At 34.0% G+C, this 21,878-nt stretch overlaps 1 protein-coding gene across 1 annotated transcript in view; it reads right to left on the bottom strand.

Annotated features, from left to right (window-relative positions):
* Window positions 1–21,878, bottom strand: part of KMT2A (lysine methyltransferase 2A) — an 88,770-nt gene that overhangs the window by 42,158 nt on the left and 24,734 nt on the right. Inside the window, exons 3-10 of the mRNA XM_074302187.1 lie at window positions 12,470–12,539; window positions 7,470–10,120; window positions 6,258–6,435; window positions 4,945–5,179; window positions 2,966–3,030; window positions 2,306–2,719; window positions 1,228–1,301; window positions 570–698 (exon numbers count right to left, since the gene is read on the bottom strand). Coding sequence (XP_074158288.1) covers window positions 570–698; window positions 1,228–1,301; window positions 2,306–2,719; window positions 2,966–3,030; window positions 4,945–5,179; window positions 6,258–6,435; window positions 7,470–10,120; window positions 12,470–12,539 — 3,816 coding nt within the window. The remainder of the gene's footprint in view (window positions 1–569; window positions 699–1,227; window positions 1,302–2,305; window positions 2,720–2,965; window positions 3,031–4,944; window positions 5,180–6,257; window positions 6,436–7,469; window positions 10,121–12,469; window positions 12,540–21,878) is intronic.

The raw sequence follows: 21,878 nt of genomic DNA, 5'->3' as shown, positions 1-21,878 counted from the left end.
CACGCAAAGTTAATTTTCAACATTCACCCTTGCAAAACCTTAAATTCCAAATTTTTTCCTTCCCTTCCTCCCACTCTCTCAGACAGCAAGTATTCCAATATATGTTAAATGTGCTATTTTTCTACAAGTATTTCCTTATCTTGCTTGATATCTAGGAGAGAGGGTGAGAGGAAGGAGAAAAAAATCTGAAACACAAGGTTATGCAATGTTGAAAAATTATCCATGCATATGTTTTAAAAATAAAAAGCTTTAAAAATTAAAAAACAAAAAACAAAAAACAAAAAAAACACTTCCTTATCATGTGAGCAAGGTTACTTAATCTCTTTTTGTGTTGCAGATTCCCATACCATTCTGAGGAAGCCTATCACTTCTTTCACAGAATACTTCTTTAATGCACAAAATAAAATACATAGGGTTAAAAATGAAATCAATTATTTTAAAATAATTAATCAACTTTAAAAAATTCATGAATATAGGCTAAAAACCCTGGAGGAGTTCCTTGAAGAAATACAGTTCTAATGTTTACTTACATCTCCTTATGCCCAAATTAAGTCACACAACTTCTTTACCTTAAAGTCTACTCTGATCCTGTGGACTCCATCTGCCGGCAACTTTTGCTTGGAACTATTTCCATTGGAAAGAGTGTTGAGTATATTCAGAGTGCCATTCTCTTGCTTGCTGACTGGAGGTGGTTTTTCCTACAGAGTCAAGAAGTGGAAACAAAAGCAAACCACAATCTCCTTGCCTACTTATTCATTCAGTACTGCAGAGGATAAAAACTTTAACCAAACTCTTTTGGAATCAATTGAAAAATTCCCAACTGAGAATTTTGAAGGAAAAGGTAAAGGATTTTCATAGATACCTCTTAAAAGGTATTCCTTCTCTGAATCCATAAATTATCAAAGAAAAAGGGAAATGAGGATAGATATAGAAGAGTAAGTATTTTAGATAGAAACTATTAAAAGACTAATTGGGAAGGAGGTCAGAGCAGAATTAAGCTAAACAGATTGAACATAACAGATTCCTTAAGTGGTAGCAGCAAGGACAACTTCAAGAGGAACAACCAAAGGAAGATTGTGAAATGATCTGAATCCTTGACCTAGACTTCTTTCCATGATCTTTTAAAATCTTTAAAAATGAAGAATCATTTCTGAACTATACAAAGAGACATAAAATAGAGTTACTTTTCTAAATTACCGGAACGTAGAAATAAAAGTAATACCTCACCTTTTCTTTTGGTTTCTGTTTCACAGGAATACTTGGGCGAGGAGTTACTTTTTTCGTCTTGCTCTGCTCTGGTACTAAGAAATTAAGAATAAATTTTATGTCAGGTGCTGCCAATCTTATAATCACGTCTAGATAACAATGACTACCCTAAATATGACTGTTTCACCTAGGAATTTTTTTTTAAATCAAAAACTGTTTTAATCCTGGAAGAATTTGAGTAAGAAATTCAAGATAATTCCCCAAATTTTCTTCCTTTTCTTCTAAATTGCAACCATTCCAATTCAGGCTATCATTTTTTTTTTATTTACACTATTAGAATAGCCAGGTTCTAACTGGTTTTCCCATTCTAATTTAACTAATTTTCCTACTAAGGAACCTTCCTAATTCAATGCTCAGGGCTAAATTCTAGTCATTCAAAAATCTTCAGTAGATCCCCACTGTCTAAATATCTATTTAAGTACTCCACTGTCTGTCTCATGCCCAACATAATTTTCTATTATGCATTAAAACCAAATCTAACTGTTCTCTCTTCTCCACTCTAATTTTACCCTTTTCCTATTCCTATAGTTTTTCTCATGCATTCTTTTGTGTCTAAGATAGAATCCCTTTTTATCCTACAGTGAAATTCCTTTCTTCCTTCAAAGCCCAATTTAAATGCCACTTTATCCATGCCCCTACCCCTATCCCAAGTTGTAAGTGATCTCTTCCCTCCTCAAATTTCTCATAATAACTTTGTCTGGATCTTTCCTTTGCACTTACCACATTTTCTCCTGTACCACAGTTATCTGTGTATCTGTGGTACATGTCTTATCCCCATTAGACTGTAAGCTCCTTGAGACCATGGTCTGTGTCGTATATATCTTTGAATCCCCAGCATCTAGCAAAATGCCTTATGAGTAGCTGATTTTTCTGAACCCAGGACTTAAAATTATATAGCAATTTACATAGGGCACATATTTTTAGGCTTTTAGTTGGTCTAATAACACCTTAGAAGAATACTGTTGTCTTTAAATAAGCAGAGTTTTAGCTGGTATTTTTGGCTTGGGATTAGCAATTCCTTCTATCTTCATTTATTCACCTGATTCTGGAGGTGGTGGAGGTGGTGGAGGAGGTGGAGGAGGTGGTGGGGGTGGGGGTGGTGGCTGCTGCTTTTTCTTGGGCTCACTAAGAGTGGTCTTGGGAGCTTCCTTTTTTAGTGGTGCTGTGCTAGGTGGCTGTGGAGGAATGACCTGCGCTGGCTGGGAGACCTGTTTGCCAGTCTTCCTAGCAGTAGAAGTGCTGGATTGCTTAGAATCAGTCCCTGCAGCAGGCACATTTCCATCCTCACTCTTTTCTTCCACAGGCTTTCGGGGGGGAGGTTCACTGCTTTTCTTTGGGGCATGGTCCTCTCTTGCTGGTGGAGTTGTTTTCTGGCTAGAGTCCACAAGATTTTTTGTAACATTGCTCTCTTTCTTTTCACTGGTCTTGGACTTCTTCTCTTTCTTTTTCACAGCTAATAGAGGAAATAAGATAATGTAAATAATACATGGTACTTTTATTAAAAAAAAAAAACTTAGAAATGTCATGCAGTCTTACACACTGCTTCTCTCAACCCAAATTGTTCTAAACAGCGCAAGTAGAATTGGACGTGATTTGTTTTTACAGGGGAAAGGAACAGTCTAATCATAAGATGTGTACATAAATATATAGCATTTTATTAGCAGGAGATGGTTTAAGAGTCTCTTGTTAACAGTTCTACCTTTCGCTTGCTTCTGCAGATAGGCTTTGGAAGGCATCCATTGCAAGTTCTGGCATTTCCTCATCCTAGAGTAACAAGAGATTGACCAGAAGACAAGTTATTTGGAGAAAACAAACAAGCAGATAGTTGGAAGACTAATCAAAACAGTTCCACTAATTTGCCCTCAAGAATATTTGAGCCAAAGAACTCAAGTCTGCCTCAAGTTCACCAAGAACAAATCTTACTGTTAAGGCTGAAGAAAGGAACTACTTGAATTCAAAAGGACAAGATCACAGATTAATTCAATCTTGGTTCTCAGAGATACTTGTTTCATACAAGTGAGCTAGCTAGAATTAAGTGAACAATGCTGGCAATGAAATTCAGCACTATTCCTTTGTGAAAGAGTTAATTTTTGGTTACATTCTGAAGAACAAATAAGCTGGGAATTATAAAACAGATGTTTTAGCTGTCATCCTAATTTTAAAAGTATATTTTCTGACTTTTCACTACATGGCCTCTTCCTTCCTATCTTTATAGTTTTTCCCTCTACAATCTAGCTTTATAGACCTGACTAACATAATCTTATACAGTCCCCATCACTGTGCTTCCCTTATTTCTGTACCTTAGAATCCCAGGCTTGTTTAAGGTTCAACTCAATTATTACTTTATTGAAACCGCAATAATGCTAAAACCTTCTTCTCCAAAGTTACTTTCTAATTACTGTGGGTGTGTGTATTTTGGTATGTACCAAATGATTTATATTATATGTTAATTCCCAATAGAACATAAGTTCCTAGAAAGCAGCAACTGTTTTTGTTTTTCTTTATATTTTCAGTGCTTAGCACAAACACTTAATGTTTGCAGACTGATTTGCTGTGGACTGTTAATATAGCATCCATCTCATTTCCTCTCCTTTTGTACAATTCTGTCATTTAATTATTTGCCAAACTGTGGCTTCCTTGTCACTGTTTTGACTAGAGGGGATAAAGATTTAATCCTTGCATAAAATCAGGTAAAGATATTTTTTCCCCACAGAATGGTCTTCTGAAGATGTGAACAATATATCAGTTCTTATAATGTAAATAGTTTTTATGTTACCAGGATTTTTTATGGCATTTCTACCCATTTTCAGATATTATTCAAGTTGGCATTATCAGTTCCAGAAAATGACTTGAAGGTCAAAGTTATGGTAATAGAAATGCCTAATTTTTAATTTATATTAAAAAATTTCTCTATGATTCTCCAATGAATCATTATAGTGTAGTGATTATACTTGGTTCTCAAAGTCTATACAAATGGATGGCAATCTCTGGCAGATCTTACAAAAGGAAAAAGATTTTGGTTATGGGCATAGCAAGAGATTGCTATGCCTACAAGATCAATCAAAGTTGTGAGAGGGTTATTACAATGATGACCATAGAGTGATAAGTTTTTCAGCCACACAAACACTGGAATACCACCTATTAAGATGTAAAGAAACTGCAATCTGAATTTGGGAAGGAAATACACTATAAAGATTATTATTATGTACTGAAACATACATGAAAATAACCCTTAACAAGGGATGAGATAGATGGTGAGAAGTGATAAAAACAATTTTTATAGAAAACACCCCAATTTCCTGGGGTATTTTCCTGGTAGCCTATATCCAACTAATCTGTCATAAGAAAAATCAAAACAGTTTCAAGTGATTAAATAAACCTTTAGTTTTAACTGATTAAATAATAAGGCCACTTTGATCTATATGTTGGATGTGTTTTTGTGTAACCACTATCCTATCCACTTTATATCTTGGACACTTCTTAGAGTAAAGATTCTAAGACAATTAACACCTTTAATTCTGTGTCCTAAGATCCAAATCTTCAATCACTCTCTGACCCAAATCTTCTGGCTCTGCCTGACAAAAATAAGACACACTCCTCTCCATTCAAAACCAGAACCAAAGACAAAGAAATGCTTTTAACATTACATCAAATCCTTGAAATAAAATACCCACTCACTTGCAGCACTGTTTCTTTATGTTGCGGCCACCGAATTTGGGCTTATCTAGGCAATTAGTACAGACACCACAGTCTTCAGGCACCTGACAACCTGGACACTGCCCACATCTCCTTGATCGTCGTCCTTTCTTCACTGGAGGTTCTTGAGGTGCCTTGTTTCTTGTGACAGGCTTAATTGGCTTGATGGGTGGAGCAAGAGGTTCAGCATCTTCCGAGCCGGCGATTGATGACTTGTCTGCCAAAGAAAGTATATTAGATCTTACAAACTATTTCATACTTTGTTTCTAGGGACTGGGAAGAAATTTTTTATATCCCTTAAAAATTCATACTAGTAATGAACTGAACTAGCTACACCCAGCAAAAGAACTCTGGGAAAAGACTATGAACCACTACATAGAATTCCAATCCCTCTATTTTTGCATTTTGGATTTCTTTCATAGGCTAATTGTACACTATTTCAAAGTCCGATTCTTTTTGTACAGCAAAACAACTGTTTGGACCTGTATACATATATTGTATTTAATTTATACTTTAACATATTTAACATATATTGGTCAATCTGCCATCTTGGGGGGGGGAGGAGGGGAAAAATTGGAACAAAAGGTTTGGCAATTGTCAATGCTGTAAAATTACCCAAGCATATATCTGGTAAATAAAAACTATAATTAAAAAAACAATAAATAAATAAAATTTAAAAAACATTCATATTAGTAGGAAATAGCTATTTTTTTTTACCATGGTTCAGAAAAACAAATAATTTCTAGTGAAAAACATTTAAATGGACAATAAATAAAATAACTATTTCAACTTTTTAAAATTTTAAGTTATTATTTAAAAAAATTTTTTTGAAAGAACCATAATCATATGTGGATAAGCTACATTCTGGCAAAAGCAAAGAATCACTAAAGGAAAGGTTATTTTAATCCAGGGATTCTTAATACTTTTTGTGTGTTATGAACCTCTTTGACAGTCTGGTGAAAGCTATGTAGCCTTCTCAAAATGATGTTTTTAAATGCATAAGATGAAATATGTAAGACTACAAAGAGACCAATTACATTAAAATAATTATGCAACACACACACACACACACACACACACACACACACACACACACACACTCACTCACTCACTCTTGTGGACCCAAAGTTATTAAGAATACCTGCTTTAAGCTATAAAAATAAGATCAGCTTTTAAGAAATTTAATGTAATGACACAAAGAATGACATATTCTTACTTATCCCCAAGATTATATTTGACACTCATATTTAAGTATCTGCTCACAGGTTCAAAAATCAATATTCCCATATTCTTACCATCATTTCCCATGGAAGACAAAATCTTTTCTCGTTCTTCCCATGGTAAGGCACTCAGGGTGGGCATGTCATCAGGAAATACTGCTCGCTTTCGGCCAAGGGCAACAGCAGCCCTTCTACAAACATGTTTTATCCTGGGTCCTCGAACAGATGTCTCTGATGAATCACTTTCTTGACCCTAGATAAAAGATATTCAAGAAAAATTAAGTACCTAAAACTTTTAAGTTGCATACTGACAATATATATTCTGAAAATAAATAAATAAAAGGTAAAATCAAAATATGACTGGAAAACTTCTTGACTTAGGATTAAAACAGATTTCAAAAGCTGATGCCATGGTTCTTAATGGTCTATTTGTTTTAAAAGCCAGAAAACCAGGACAAAACAAAGAACCTTAATGGCCTCTAATTTCACAACAGAAATCCATTAAAGTAAGTTTTCTCCACTGTACCATTTCCTTGGATTAAAAATAAATAAACAAACCCTAAGGTTTCACAACATTATCTAATATGCTTAAAGTTTCTTAGATTTCTAGGATCAACATTCAGGTATAAAGGCATACAAAAGGACATATAGACCAAGACTGAAACTGGAATTCTTCTGAATTTAAGGAGAAGTCAAAATTACTCATTAAATATATTCTATTACATCTAGGCAAACTATTAAAGAACAACTGGTATAGTGTCAGAAGTAAGCCACAATCTCATTGGCAGAATTCCTAAATGCAAAATGATTCAAGGTCAGGCACAACTCATCATTCTTAGTCAAAGACATTAGCAGTCATTCTGTTACATTATTATTATTATTATTATTATTATTATTATTTTGCTGAGGCAATTGGGGTTAAGTGACTTGCCCAGGGTCACACAGCTATGAAGTGCTAAGTGTCTGAGGCCAGATTTGAACTCAGGTCCTCCTAAATTCAGAGCTGGTACTCTATCCACTGCACCACCTAGCTGTCCCATTGTTACATTCTTTAAAAAATGTCTTCCATCTGGAACTAACTTCTATAGTTTTCTCCTTCTCAACTTCTGCTCAAATGTTTCTTATTAAATATTTCAGCCATCTGTTATCTGTTGCTATAATCATTGCTCAGAGTAAGAGCCTCTACTCCCTTTTTCAGGTGTCACAATTATAGTATTTCTACTGCAAAAATAACTTCAAAATCAAATGTGTTGGGAAGTTGTCTCATAGGCAAGATGAAAAGAATACCTGTGCTTTGGGCTGGTCAGCTTGCTTGAGAGTCTTGCTTTTCTCAATTTTATAAAGCTGGGCTTTGGCCTTTCTCAGAAGGCTGGCTACTCTCTTGTCAGCCACTGGAAGCTTGTCTGCCTGAGCCAACATGGAGCCAATGGAGGAAGTGGAATGTTTAACAGTGCTTGATGAAGAAGCAGAAAGGCAGCGTGCTTTCTCCTCCAGTGATGGTGCAGCAGGGGCAAGTTCCAAGTTGGTTTTATCAAGGCTTCCTTTCCCTTTCTTAACAAGTATTTTGGTTTTGACAGCTGTTGTATCCCCAAGAGCTACAGTAGCAATGTCTGAACCAGGATCAAGTGATGAAGATTTCTTCCGCCCTGCAGCTTTTTTGGCGGAAGATGAAGTAGCAATATCTTCAACAACCTTCTCTTTGGAAACTCTACCTATGGGAAACAAAGCAGAGCTACTCTGAATTTCTGACCCCTTTTTCCTTTTTTCTTTCCTTGATTCCCGCTTGTTCTCTTTTTCCCTCTCCCGGTCTCTCTCTCTGTTTTTGTCCTTCTCCATACTCTTCTCAACATCTCGCTCTTTGGACAGTTCCTCAGTGGCCCTGTCTTTGTTTCTCCCTCTTTCTGTCTGAGAGCTCTGTGTGAACCAGGGGAAGAGAGGAGTAGGACTATTGGATGAGAATGGCTCTGCTGGAGTGCTAGTCTGCTTCCTTGGTCTCTGATTTTTCTCCGAAGATTCCCCAGACTGTGTCAGGGAATGGGAAGGAAAAGCAAAAGTTGGGTTTAAGGCACTAGTGGCAAGAGGACTAACAGAAATGCTTAATGAAGAAGAGACAGAAGATGGTGGGGTGAGAGGTGATAGCTCAGAAGTACTAAGCCTTCCACTTCTTGTCCTCATGGAATGAGAAGGAGATCTTGGTTCAGATCTGATAGGGCTGAACACCCTTCTTTTCCTTTTTCTATTAGATACCCCTGTAGATGACGTTCCAGCAGATGTTCGATTACTAGGCAAAGTTACTGACTCAAAGATTCGGGAGTGGGCCTCACTTGGAGTAAATCTGGGAGCTCTTAGAAGAGGACTTCTTTTGTGCATATCAAACCTAGTTCCAGAATGGAGTGCTGAAAATAGCTGGGCTGGAGCAGTGGAACCAGATGTTGAAAAACCAGAAGCAAAGCCAACATCTTCAGGAGTCAGTGGAGGGGGTCGAAAGTTATCAAATATTGGTTTGCGGATAAGACCTTCTTTGGCATACTTCGCTGAGGAAAAGTATTGTGGCTCTGACCGAGAATGCTTTAAAGAGGTCCACCTGAATGTTGGTTCTCGTAAAATAGACTTTCGTTTCTCTTGTATGGGGGCAGCAGAGGCAGGCAAAAAAGGTGATGCTAAGGGTATTGTTGGAGGCATAAGCCAAGGTGTGTGGTCAGGAATACTGGAAGCTGGTTGTAGTGGTGGTGGCGGAGTGAGTAATGGTGGAGGTGGAGAGGAAGAGGTTGGCTGCTGAGGGGCACTTTGCAAGGCTGATAATTTTTTAGAAGCTCTAGACCCAAAGCTTCTCTCTGATATTGAAAACCTTCTACTCCTCCTATCACTGTTATCATTTTCTGGGGACTGAGAAATGGGTAATGGAGCATGTACATCTGGAGTATTGCTCCGTTCTTCAGAAAGTGCCTGCATCTCCTCAGAGGCCTGAGAATCTGTGGATGTATCAACACTGGGACTGCTAGATCTAGAAGAATCTGAAGACATTTGAGAAGAATGTTGTGAAGCTGCACTTGATTTTTCAGAGGATCCACAGGATGTAGCACTGAACCTACTGTTTGGTGTAGACTCCAGTCGAGCAATTTTAATCGGAGGGTCATAATCTTCATCTTCGATAAACCGGCGAGGGGTTTTAATGATCCGTGAGGAGATAGCACTGACAACAGGCATGATGAACTGCCGGATGTTTTTGACCTGTGTTTTCACCTTTCTTCCTTGCAGCTGAGCTGCTTCTTTTTCAATCTTCTTTTGAGCTCCCTTTTTTGCCCTCTGCAAAAGTTGCTTAGCAATTGTTGCATCTGTCCTTTTGGTGGAAGGAATAATCCTAACAGGCTTAATCCTTCTAGGGCTTTGTCTGACAGCCGTCTTTTCTTCTTTTGTGAGTGGTGGTGTACCATCTTTCTCTTTCCGGACTCTTTGGGGCTTTTCCAGCTGAGAGTTAATGAGGGGTGTTGAATCTGTCTTTATCCGTTCTGATGATGGAGGCCTTCCTCTCCGTCGAACAATCTGTACTCCTTTCCTCCCAATCTGAAGCTTTCCTGTTTTAAACTTAGACTTGAGAGGAGAGAGTTTGCCAGCTCTCAACTTTTTTATTTTTGCTGCTTGCTGAAATGTAGCAGAAGGTGTCCGTTTAATTTTTTTTAAGGTATCCTCTTTGCTCCCCTTTGATAAGTCTGATATGTCCTTTCCTTGTGATAATTTGAATTTGACACTACTAAGAGTTGGAGGTCTTCCTCTTCTTTTTTCTCCACTTTTAGAATCTTTCTTCTTTATTTTCTCTCCAGATTTAGTCTCTGGTTTGCTTAGAGGGGAAAACACAGGTGAAGAATCTGACAGGACAGCTGAATTTCGTTCAGAGATACTTCTGGGTCTCCCACGAGGTTTTCGAGGACTAGATTTAACTGTGATAGAATCAAACAATGAAGAGCACAAATTTAGCTTTGTAGTTCCAACTGACTGGTCTTAACTAAGTGTATGTGAATTTAGCATAAGCCATGGACATGCAAAAGGAAAGGACTCCATTTTATATTGGACTCCATTTGGTTTTAATATCCAATAAAGCATTTTATTTTGGATAAGATTTCCCTTCTCAAAATTAACCTTAAAGGACAAATTAAAACAACTTTTTACTTTTTTCAAGTAAAGAGAAAATCAAAATAGTAACACACGTCTTTAATAAAACTCTATAAGGTTTTGGATGACTAAAAGAAACATTTATTTTCAGGGAAGGATTTAAAAATCTATACTAACTCTCCACATTCCAACATACCAAAATCAAAATTTAAGGATATTTTCACACTGGCTCACAACAATTCTTTATTTGAGAATCTTAGTTTTGAGTGAATTTGTTACATATGTAAGCAATACTTAGATCAAAAGTCTAACCATGGGCAAGCTTTTATCAATAAGTTCTATAATTCCTTCAATTCTGTCATGAACAATAAAAGTTAAGGCTTCTAGGAAGCTCTATCAATAATCTGTAGCCTATAGTTTCTATCATAATACTTAGGTGTCAAAAACTTGTTCTGCTGAAACAAAATAATTTGTTAGACAGAAATACATTCAAGACACTAAAAACAAGACCTCTGAATTCAATGGCATGTGATCTAATAAGGAAACTAAGTTATATGGCAAGTCTATTAATCTACTCTACGATGCTCCGTCAAACACCTAAATAATAAAAATTATATATATTTATCTAGTTATTAAGTTTTCTAAATATAAATGCTTTCTCACCCATGAACCTAAGAGATTTTTCCCTATCCACAATAGATGATGCACAATCAGCTCTAAACAGTTACTAATCCTAACTAAAGTAGTAAAAGTAGAAGGTGGCAGGGAGCTAGGTTTTACTTCTTAAATAATTGATATCTATAAAGTTCCATTTTAGATTAAAAAAAAAAAAAAAAAAACCCTGAAGGATTCAGGGAATGAAATAACAAAAGAATTTAGAGGAAATTCTCTTGAAATGGACAGTTATATGAATCATTAAAAGAAAACTCCTAGTCAGAAAAATAAATATATGCCAAATTATGATTATAATATGACTTTGATACCAAAATATGATTTGTGATATTTGATTTGAACCTGATTTAATCTGATGACTGCTAGCTCTCAGTTATTGTTTAACTTTAAAAAGGAACTCTAGATAAAACTATTAAAAAATGGAGACTCATTGATGTTGTTAATCTTGATCATGAAATATTCAATCTATCTTAGGCAACTAAGTCAAGAAAATGAGAGAAGGAACCCATGTAGTTCCAACTCTCTTACTAAGTAGGTGTGAGGAACCTTGCATAGGTCAACATACTTTCTCTGAACTTCAATTTCCTCATCTGTAAAATAAGATGCTTGGAATATACAATCAGTATTAGTCCCTTTCCCAGTTCTAAAACTTTATCATATCTTGATTATTTCCTCCGAAAAACTTCAATTATTAGATTGCACTTAGATATAGCTGTCATCTTTCATTCAGCCACAAAGCATCACCATTTCAGATCTATTATCTTATAAATTTGCCTTCTAGAGAATGTGTTCTTAGTTTACATTTAAACTGTATGAAATTTAAATATTTAGTGAAGGGCAAGGAATGATTCAGGACCAGTAATCTCATTAAATTTGAGTCTGCCTGCTGAAATCTAAGAGTTCAAGTCTGACTAGTTATTCCTGCTTGATATCATTTGAAGTGTTTCTAATACATGGAATTTCATTTCAACTCTTCATTTCAGTCTTGTCTTCCTTTTTGCCAATGACTGAACCAATAATAAAGAATAATGACTTTATACATTTTAAGACTTAAAAATTTCACTTTGGGGGGAAAGGTCAAGCTGGTAAAAGGTTATGAGCTGCTAAATTTTTGTTTCTATCTACTAGACTACAATTTCAATAGCAAACAAATTTATCTATAAAAAACCACTCCTAAATTATTTTCACAGAAGAGCATTCCTTATATAAATCTATTCTTGACAATTCTTTTTTCCTATACTCCCATATCATTCAAGACATACTTGAATACATACAGTCTTGTTTCAGAGAGCAAAGGATCAAATGAATGAATAAAATGGGGCATTGTAGAATATGTAGAAAAAGCACTCAAGTAATAACTTTTACATTGTTCCCTAGCCAGTATGAAGGACGGATACATATAAAAAGCTTAAAGGAAGATCTCTTAAAAGATGGATAAAGCAACATGAAGCCACAAAAACCTTACTAGTCTAAATTCACACAATCATTTGCTTAGCTGCTCATACCTGAAGGAGACCTTGTGGGACTTCGCACTTTGACTTCTTCATCTGAGCCAAAACCTAAGAACTGCTCATCCTACAACAAAGGAAAATTATTTTAAAATCAGAAGTAATGGCATGAAATTTGAACATATCCCTTAAAAGAGTCCACATAAGAAATAAGCGAACTTGAAAATAAAGTCACTGCACAATAATTATCATTATTTTAGGATGACACTTGAAAAATAACTAATAAAACCTAAGTTCCTTGAGGGCAGGGGATAATTTCATTTTTTTCTTTGTATTTCTAAGTGCCTTATATATATTATATATATATATATATATATATATATATATATATATATATATATATATATATATATATATATATATATATATATATATAATCTTTTTAATAAATGTTTGCTAAAATGAACAACTATTACAGAGAGATGAGAGCTATGTAGAAACCAAACAATGCATTGAAACATCATCCTTAGCAGATGATACACAGGATGAAGAACTGCACATCCAATCCAATCTAATCCAATATACAACTACTTTAATTAATCTAGGTGAATGAATCATCAAAACAGCAAAAAGATCCAATTCCATTAAATTTACACAAATCAGTTTCAAAAGACTAAGTCCTACAAACATATATATATGGAATAAAATAATCAGTACCTCTCCTAATAAACATTTGTAGACTGGAATTTCTATAACTGCCAATTCTTTAAAACAGGACTTGACAGCATTAGAGATGATTTCCACTTATTTGAGATTTACACATTTTAAACATTCTATAGTTATAGCATCATTTTAAAATGCCTTGTGAGAATAAATTTAATGTTATGGTGGCATTTCTGGAAGGAAAAATAAACTGACTAAAGATAGAATGAAACTATAGCACTAAAACAATAGCTTGGGGCGAACTTCTCATTTATACTCTTACCACAGATGCCAAAATGTACCAACTGACACTTTTGGATATCAACAAATACATTCTTTGGTCTAACACTGGCCTACGTTCAAGAATTGCATAATATGGTCTATTTAGGCAAAATGATTAGTAGAAATTCGCCACTAACACTAGAGATTAACAAAGTTTTACAGACATAAAAGTGAACTTCTTGAGTTCAAACATAAAAATATAATAGAAAAAATAAAACAGGAAATAGAGATAAGAGGTGTTTACTCAATTTAAAACTAAGAGTTAGAAGCTGATTGTCATAGTCATTTTTCAAGTAGAAATATTTTATAAGATAAATTTAACATTAAAATTAAGGGATTCAAAAAAATAAAATAAAATAAAATAAAATAAAATAAGGGACTCATTGATTATAAACATCTAAATGTTTTCTAAGGAGAAAAGTAATTTTGGACCAAGTCTCTGTGAAGAGACAACATAGGTACTGGAACAAGGTTCTATATAATATAGCGTTTTTGCTCTAAGATTTGGAAGAATACCTGAGTAATAGTCTCACTTAAGAAATTTTCTGTTCTCTTATCACCACTTCCCTAAATTTCATGTCCCTCACTATGGAATAAGGGACTGTGAGACTTCACAACAATGCTAGAATTAGGTAAGGCCATTTAGGCTTAAACCAGATGGCAACCTGAAGATCTCTAGTAGTCATGATCAAAAGGAAAAATTGGTAGTGACTTAATAGGAAATTTGGTTGGAAGACTATATGGTGATCAATTCTGATGTGTGTGGCTTTCTTCAACAATCAGATGATTCAAACCAGTTCCACCTGTTCAGTGATGAAGAGAGCCATCTACACCCAGAGAGAGAATTATGAGAACAGAGTGTGGAACACAACACAGCATCCTCACTCTCTGTTGCTATTTGCTTGCTTTCTGTTTTTCTCAGTTTTTCTTTTTCTTCCTTCTGGATATGATTTTTCTTGTGCAGCAAGATAACTGTATAAATATGTATACACATATTGTATTTAACATGTATTGGCCTACCTGCCAACTAGGAGAGGGGATGAGGGGAAGGCGGGGAAAATTTGTAACAAAAGGTTTTTCAGGGGTCAATGTTGAAAAAATTACCCATGTGTGTTTTATAAATAAAAAGCTTTAATTAAAAAAAAAAGAAAGAACCATATTAACAGCAAAATTTAAAATAAATATAACCTTGAGCCCACAAAAAAAATTTTGTATAATGTATTCTAGGGTACTTTTTGTCAAATTCCTCTACTCATTAAGTAATTCTAACTTCAAATATCTGTGAACATTATTTTGATGAGGGAGAAAAAAAAATCTATCTTCTATCTTCTGCTGTTCAAACTAGATGGAACACATGGGGGATCTACAAATAATTTGTGAACTGGTTTTCAGTATTTCTTTTTTTGTTTTGTTTTGGCTAGGAAATTGGGGTTAAGTGACTTGCCCAGGATCACACAACTAGTATGTGTTAAGTGTCTGAGGCTGGATATGAACTCAGGTCCACCTGATTTCAAAGCTGATGCTTTATCTATTGGATCATCTAGCTGTTCCCTCAATATTTCTATTCAGTTAATTGCAATATTCTTAAAAGGGAATCAAAACCCCAAAACACACCATATAAAAACATAATTATAAATGGTTATGATCCCACAAAGTTTCTTGGTGCCATAGCTAGAAAGCTGCCCTCAAAGTTAAAAGACCTGGGCTCAACTCTCACCTTCATGACAAGTAGAAGGAATGAGGCTATAAATTACTAAAGAGTTCTCAATCTGCACTTGTAGGAACTGTTCATCAGTATAAACCACAGAAACAATTTTTTAAAAACTAATCCAAAGTACCTTTTGAAATAAAATTAATTAATATTAAAAAATCATGATAAATTACTTTATCAGACTGAGAAATTTTTTTTTACTAAAATTGTTTAACGTAATTGCCATAAGCTTTGTCCTATTAAGAATTTCATAAATAAAATTTTAATAGACATTTAAGAGGACAGGATCTAGTCCAACACAAACATTGCCATAATTTTATCCTGTATTTTCAATTGTCAGTAACAATCATATTTATGCTCTAGATTAAGTTTCTGATTTATATATTTTTCTTTTTTGCATTAAACTCATAGAACAATCTGTTTATTGATGAATCACTAAAGAACACTGCCAATTACAAGAAATTTATTACTTATCAAGTGCTGCAATGGTAGGCAAACATTCAAAAAATAGTAAAGGCTAACTAACACTAGTAAGGTAAGTGAAGTATAACTTGTCAAAAAACAGATATAAACACACATTGCCAACTTCAATACCAGAAACTTATGTTTGTCCCAATACTAAATTAAAATTCTAAACATTCAAAAGACTGTCACCTCAATTAACTGTACTCCAAAATAAATACCTTACTAAACCCTTAAAGTATAATTTAGCTAATCTGCTTTTAAAAATATTTGTTAATCATTCTAAGCTGAAAGAAAACAAAGTATTAGCTCTTATTTCCTTCTAATGTAGTAGCTAAAATAAGAAGAAAAAAAAATCAGAGTATTGTTTCTAATAGAAGCAGGCTTCTTGAAACAGGTTAAAAAAAAAAATCTGTATTTGAAGAATCTACATCACTTAACAAAAGTTAAGTGCCACTGTTATGATAAAGATCTCAATCTTTAGAAAAAGAATTTCCAATTTTATTCCAGGCCTTTAAAATCAAGGAAAACCAAGATAAAAAATGTGCTGAGGTAAGAACCTACAATGACAAAATTCATCTCTCCCTAGCCACACCCCAGAACCTTTGAGAGTAGAGGTAACCAGAGGGATGTAAATAATGTATTAGTCTTGGCTTTTTAAAACCAAAAATCAAAAAGAAATCAAAAGAAATGTATCAAAATTGACCAAAAAAAATAAAATTAATTAATTAATGTTTGGCACAATGAAATAGACGACTTACTGTGCTTCAACAGCCCTGAAATTGGAGCAAAGGAGACATCTTGGCTACATACAATTAGGTATTATTAGGAATTGGGTCCAAAGAATCATTTCTTACACATAATTTTGCCCTATATAAGGCAATCTCTGACAGAATTCCAGAACAAAGTAAAGGCAAAAAACAACTAGAGTTCCTTCCTTAGTAGACGAACAGATCACTAAGTTCTTAGACATTATCTTGCTACCCAAGATCAAAAGACTTTCTTAGACAAACTTCGCAAAACTTATTTTTAAAAAAATAATCATTATCAGTAACTAAGTGTTTGGTAAATGATTTCAATCATACTAATTTGATTTCTAAATAAAATCTATTTTCAAAAGCTCTTGTTTGGGAGCAAATGTTGAGAACTATTGAATTAATGTATTTTCAAATTCCTTCCCTTTATTTACCTCTAACTCTTAGGAAAGTAATTGATATTATAGAACAATTCCCAGGCTACCTTCTCCATATCCATTTTTTCTCTAGAATTATTTTACAATTCTGTTAAAAAGGACATTTTAATTTTTGCATCAGAATTTTAGTGATGAAGTAAGTATTTTCATTGAAGAGTTATCTGAATTAACTTTTTTGGTTTTTGGTGGGGTTGTTTTTTAGGCAATTTTAGGCAATTATTGTTAAATAATTTGTTCATTAGAAATAATTCAGAATTTTAGCAAAGTTGCAGGATACAAAATAAATCCACATAAATCCTCAGCATTTTTATATATTACCAACACAATCCAACAGCAAGAGATACAAAGAGAAATTCCATTCAAAATAACGGTCGATAGTATCAAATATTTGGGAATATATCTACCAAAGGAGAGTCAGGAATTATATGAGCAAAATTACAAAACACTTGCCACAAAAATAAAGTCAGATTTAAATAATTGGAAAGACATTCAGTGCTCTTGGATAGGCTGAGCAAATATAATTAAGATGACAATACTCCCTAAACTAATCTATTTATTTAGTGCTATACCAATCAGACTCCCAAGAAACTATTTTAATGATCTAGAAAAAATAACAACAGAATTCATATGGAACAACAAAAGGTCGAGAATTTCAAGGGAAGTAATGAAAAAAAAAATTAAGTGAAGGTGGTCTAGCTGTACCTGATCTAGAACTGTATTATAAAGCAACAGTCACCAAAACCATTTGGTATTGGCTAAGAAATAGACTAGTTGATCAGTGGCATAGGTTAGGTTCACAGGGCAAGATAGTGAATAAAAATAGCAATCTAGTGTTTGACAAACCCAAAGATCCCAAATTTTGGGATAAGAATTCATTATTTGACAAAAACTGCTGGGAAAACTGGAAATTAGTATGGCAGAAACTAGGCATGGACCCACATTTAACACCACATACTAAGATTAGATCAAAATGGGTCCAAGATTTAGGCATAAAGAACGAAATCATAAATAAATTGGAGGAACATGGGATGGTTTACCTCTCAGACTTGTGGAGGAGGAAGGAGTTTGTGTCCAAGGGAGAACTAGAGACCATTATTGATCACAAAATAGAAAATTTTGATTACACCAAATTAAAAAGTTTCTGCACAAACAAAACTAATGCAAACAAGAGTAGAAGGGAAGTAACAAATTGGGAAAACATTTTTACAGTTAAAGGTTCTGATAAAGGCCTCATCTCCAAAATATACAGAGAATTGACTCTAATTTATAAGAAATCAAGCCATTCTCCAATTGATAAATGGTCAAAGGATATGAACAGACAATTTTCAGATGATGAAATTAAAACTATTTCCACTCATATGAAAGAGTGTTCCAAATCACTATTGATCAGAGAAATGCAAATTAAGACAACTCTGAGATATCATTACAGATATCTGTCAGATTGGCTAAGATGACAGGAACAAATAACGATGAATGTTGGTGGGGCTGTGGGAAAACTGGGACACATGCATTGTTGGTGGAGTTGTGAAAGAATCCAACCATTCTGGAGAGCAATCTGGAATTATGCCCAAAAAGTTATCAAAATGTGCATACCCTTTGACCCAGCCATACTACTACTGGGCTTATATCCCAAGGAAATACTAAAGAAGGGAAAGGGACCTGTATGTGCCAAAATGTTTGTGGCAGCCCTTTTCATAGTGGCTAGAAGCTGGAAGATGAATGGATGTCCATCAATTGGAGAATGGCTGGGTAAATTATGGTATATGAATGTTATGGAATATTATTGTTCTGTAAGAAATGACCAACAGGAGAAATACAGAGAGGCTTGGAAAGACTTACATCAATTGATGCTAAGTGAAATGAGCAGAACCAGAAGATCATTATACACTTCAACAATGATACTGTACGAGGACGTATTCTGATGGAAGTGGATATCTTCAACATAGAGAAGAGCTAATCCAATTCTAATTGATTAATGATGGACAGAATCAGCTACATCCAGAAAAGGAACACTGGGAAATGAGTGTAAACTGTTATTTTTACCTTCTGAATCCAATTCTTCCTGTGCAATAAGAAATTCGGTTCTACACACATATATTGTATCTAGAATATATTGTAATATATTTAACATGTATAAGACTGCCTGCCATCTGTGGGAGGGGGTTGGGGGAGGAAGGAAAAAAATCTGAACAGAAGTAAGTGCAAGGGATAATGTTGTAAAAAATTACCCATGCATATGTACTGTCAAAAAAAAAAAGTTATAATTATAAAATAAAATAAAAATTTAAAAAAAAAAAAAAAGAATGCCAGGATGAATAGCTGTTTCTGAAAAAAAAAAAAAAATAATAATTTGTTCAAGGTCACACAGCTAGAAGGTGTTCAATGTTTGAAGCAGGATTTAAACTCAGGTTCTCCTGACTCCAGGGCCAGCGTTCTATCTCTAGCCATCTAGCTGCCCCTTATCTAAATTAATTTACAACATACAAATATATTCACTTATAAATTGTTCTGATAAAACTGATAAAACTATTGTTGGCAAAAAAAAATTATGTATACTCCAAAATCAGCTTTACAAGATTTTTACAACATATACTTTCTTAGGCTGAACTATTATTTTTAAATATCAATAAATGATAAGAACCAATGGTTTTAATGCAACCAAGATTAGAAGGGAAGTGAAAACTGGGGGAAAATTTTTACATCTAAGATTTCTGATCAAGGCCCCATTTCTAAAATATTTAGAGAATTGATTCAAATTTATAAGAATATAAGCTACTCCCCAATTGATAAATGGTCAAAAGATAATTTCCAGATGAAAAAATTGAAATTATTTCTAGTCATAGGAAAAAATTCTCTAAATAATTATTGATTAGAGAAATGCAAATTAAGACAACTCTGAGGTATTACTTCACACCTCTCAGATTGGGTAAAATGACAGGAAAAGAGAATGACGAATGTTGGAGGGGATGTAGGAAAACTAGGACACTAATACATTGTTGGTGGAGCTGTGAACTGATCCAACCATTTTGGAGAGTAATTTGGAACTATGCCCAAAAGGTTATCATACTGTGCATACCCTTTGATCTAGCACTATTTCTACTGGGCTTGTAAACTAAAGAGATTTTGTACTGGCAAGGAACTAGAAACTGAATGGATGCCCATTAAGTGGAGAATGGCTGAATAAGTCATGGAATATGAATGTTATGGAATATTATTGTTCTATAAGAAATAATCAGCAGGATGATTTCATACAAGCCCAGAGAGATTTACACAAACTGATGATAAGTGAAATGAGCAGAACCATTTTTTTCTATTAAAGCCTTTTATTTTCAAAACATATGCATGGATAATTTTTCAATATTAACCATTGAAGAACCTTGTGTTCCAATTCCCTCCCCTTTTTCCCTCTCCCCTAGATGGCAAGTACTCTAATATATGTTAAACATGGTTTAAAAAAAAAAAAAAAAAAAGTTAAATCCAATATATACATAGTTATACAATTATCTTGCTGCACATGAAAATTCATTTCAAAAAGGAAAAATAAAAATGAGAAAAAATAAAATGCAAGCAAACAACAAAAAGAGTGAAAATGTTATGTTGTGATCACACTCAATTCCCACAGTCCTCTATGTGTAAATGTTTCTCTTCATCACAAGATCACTGAAACTGGCCTGAATCATCTCATTTTTGAAAAAAGTCATATCCATCAGAATTGTTGATCTGATTTTTCTTGTGCAACATGATAAATAGGGAAATATGTTTAGAAGAATTACAAGTTTAAACTATATTGGATTACTTGCTGTCCAGGAGAGAAACAAAGTGGGAAAAAAATTGGAATACAAGGTTTTGAAGAGTGAATATTGAAAACTATGCACATATTTTAGAAAATAAAAAGCTATTATAAAATTTTTTAAAAGAACCTATGTTTTTTATTTATGGATAAACAATGTGCCTATGGAGGTGACTTTAAGACTGTAAGCTGCAGAGAGAAATCTGTCAGAGGGTGTATTTTTTACCAAGGAAATTATAGATCTAGTTTTTAAAAGTTTGCATATAATTCACATTTTCTACTCCCAAAATTAAGAGAGAATACTTCTAGTTTTAATATTATTTAGATTAACTCTATCAAGAATGAACCAGAATTAGATCTCACAATCAATAACAACAAAAATTGATTAAGTACCTATCATATGCAAGCAAAGCACTGAGGATTATAAAGTGCTCTGCCCTCAAAGATTTCACATTCTAATGAATGAAATAACTGTGTACATACAACATATATAGTGTAAATGAGAAATATTCTTAGAGGGATGGCATAAGCAACAGGAAGGACTGAGAGAAGCCTCTGATACAAAGTGGAATTTAAACTCTGTAAGAAAAGGGCCGTGATGTTAGGAAGGAGAAGAGAGCATTGTAGGCTCCCAGGAAAAGTACAAACCAAAATTAGTCCCTGTTTTCTTGAATACTCATTGTAGTGGTTTTGCCTTTTGAACTGGTCAAAGTATTACATTTTGGGTATTAATACTTAGATGTCTTATTAAAGTATAGAGGCAAGACCATGCTCTAACCTTTCTCTAAATCCCTCACTATGTCTGAGATATAAGCAAAAGTTTAAAATCATTTATTTTTGACTGACTTATACATCACTTAAAACATCTTGGACAAGTTAAGAATTCTAGAAAGAGGGACCTGAATCCATTAATATTCTCAACAAATCAACTAAGATAAACTAATGATAAAAGTTTTTAGAAAGTAATTACTAAGAACAGATACTGACAAACATTCCCAGGTATACTGTGCATCTCAATAGCTATAGTTAAAAAATAATAACACTTAATGAATTTATTCCACAGTAAGAAATAAAAACTTCCGGAACATTTCCTTTTATGCCTCTCTTTACAGAAAGCTTTTTTACTAGATCCAAGGCTCTATAATAGTTAATAATGTTCAAATATAATTGAGATGATTTAAGAAGCAAAAGGACTAGGAAGATTATAGAAGAAATCAAAACATTATAATTATTTAAGGTCTACATTTATCAAATATCTCTATTATAAACAGTACTAGACACTGAGGGAGGGAGGATTCCAAAGAATAAGAAAGCATGGTCCTAATTC

The sequence above is a fragment of the Sminthopsis crassicaudata genome, chromosome 3 (assembly GCF_048593235.1).
Source record: "Sminthopsis crassicaudata isolate SCR6 chromosome 3, ASM4859323v1, whole genome shotgun sequence".
Classification (NCBI taxonomy): domain Eukaryota; kingdom Metazoa; phylum Chordata; class Mammalia; order Dasyuromorphia; family Dasyuridae; genus Sminthopsis; species Sminthopsis crassicaudata.
Note: the sequence above shows the minus strand (reverse complement) of the source record. Positions and strands in the feature narration are given on the sequence as shown.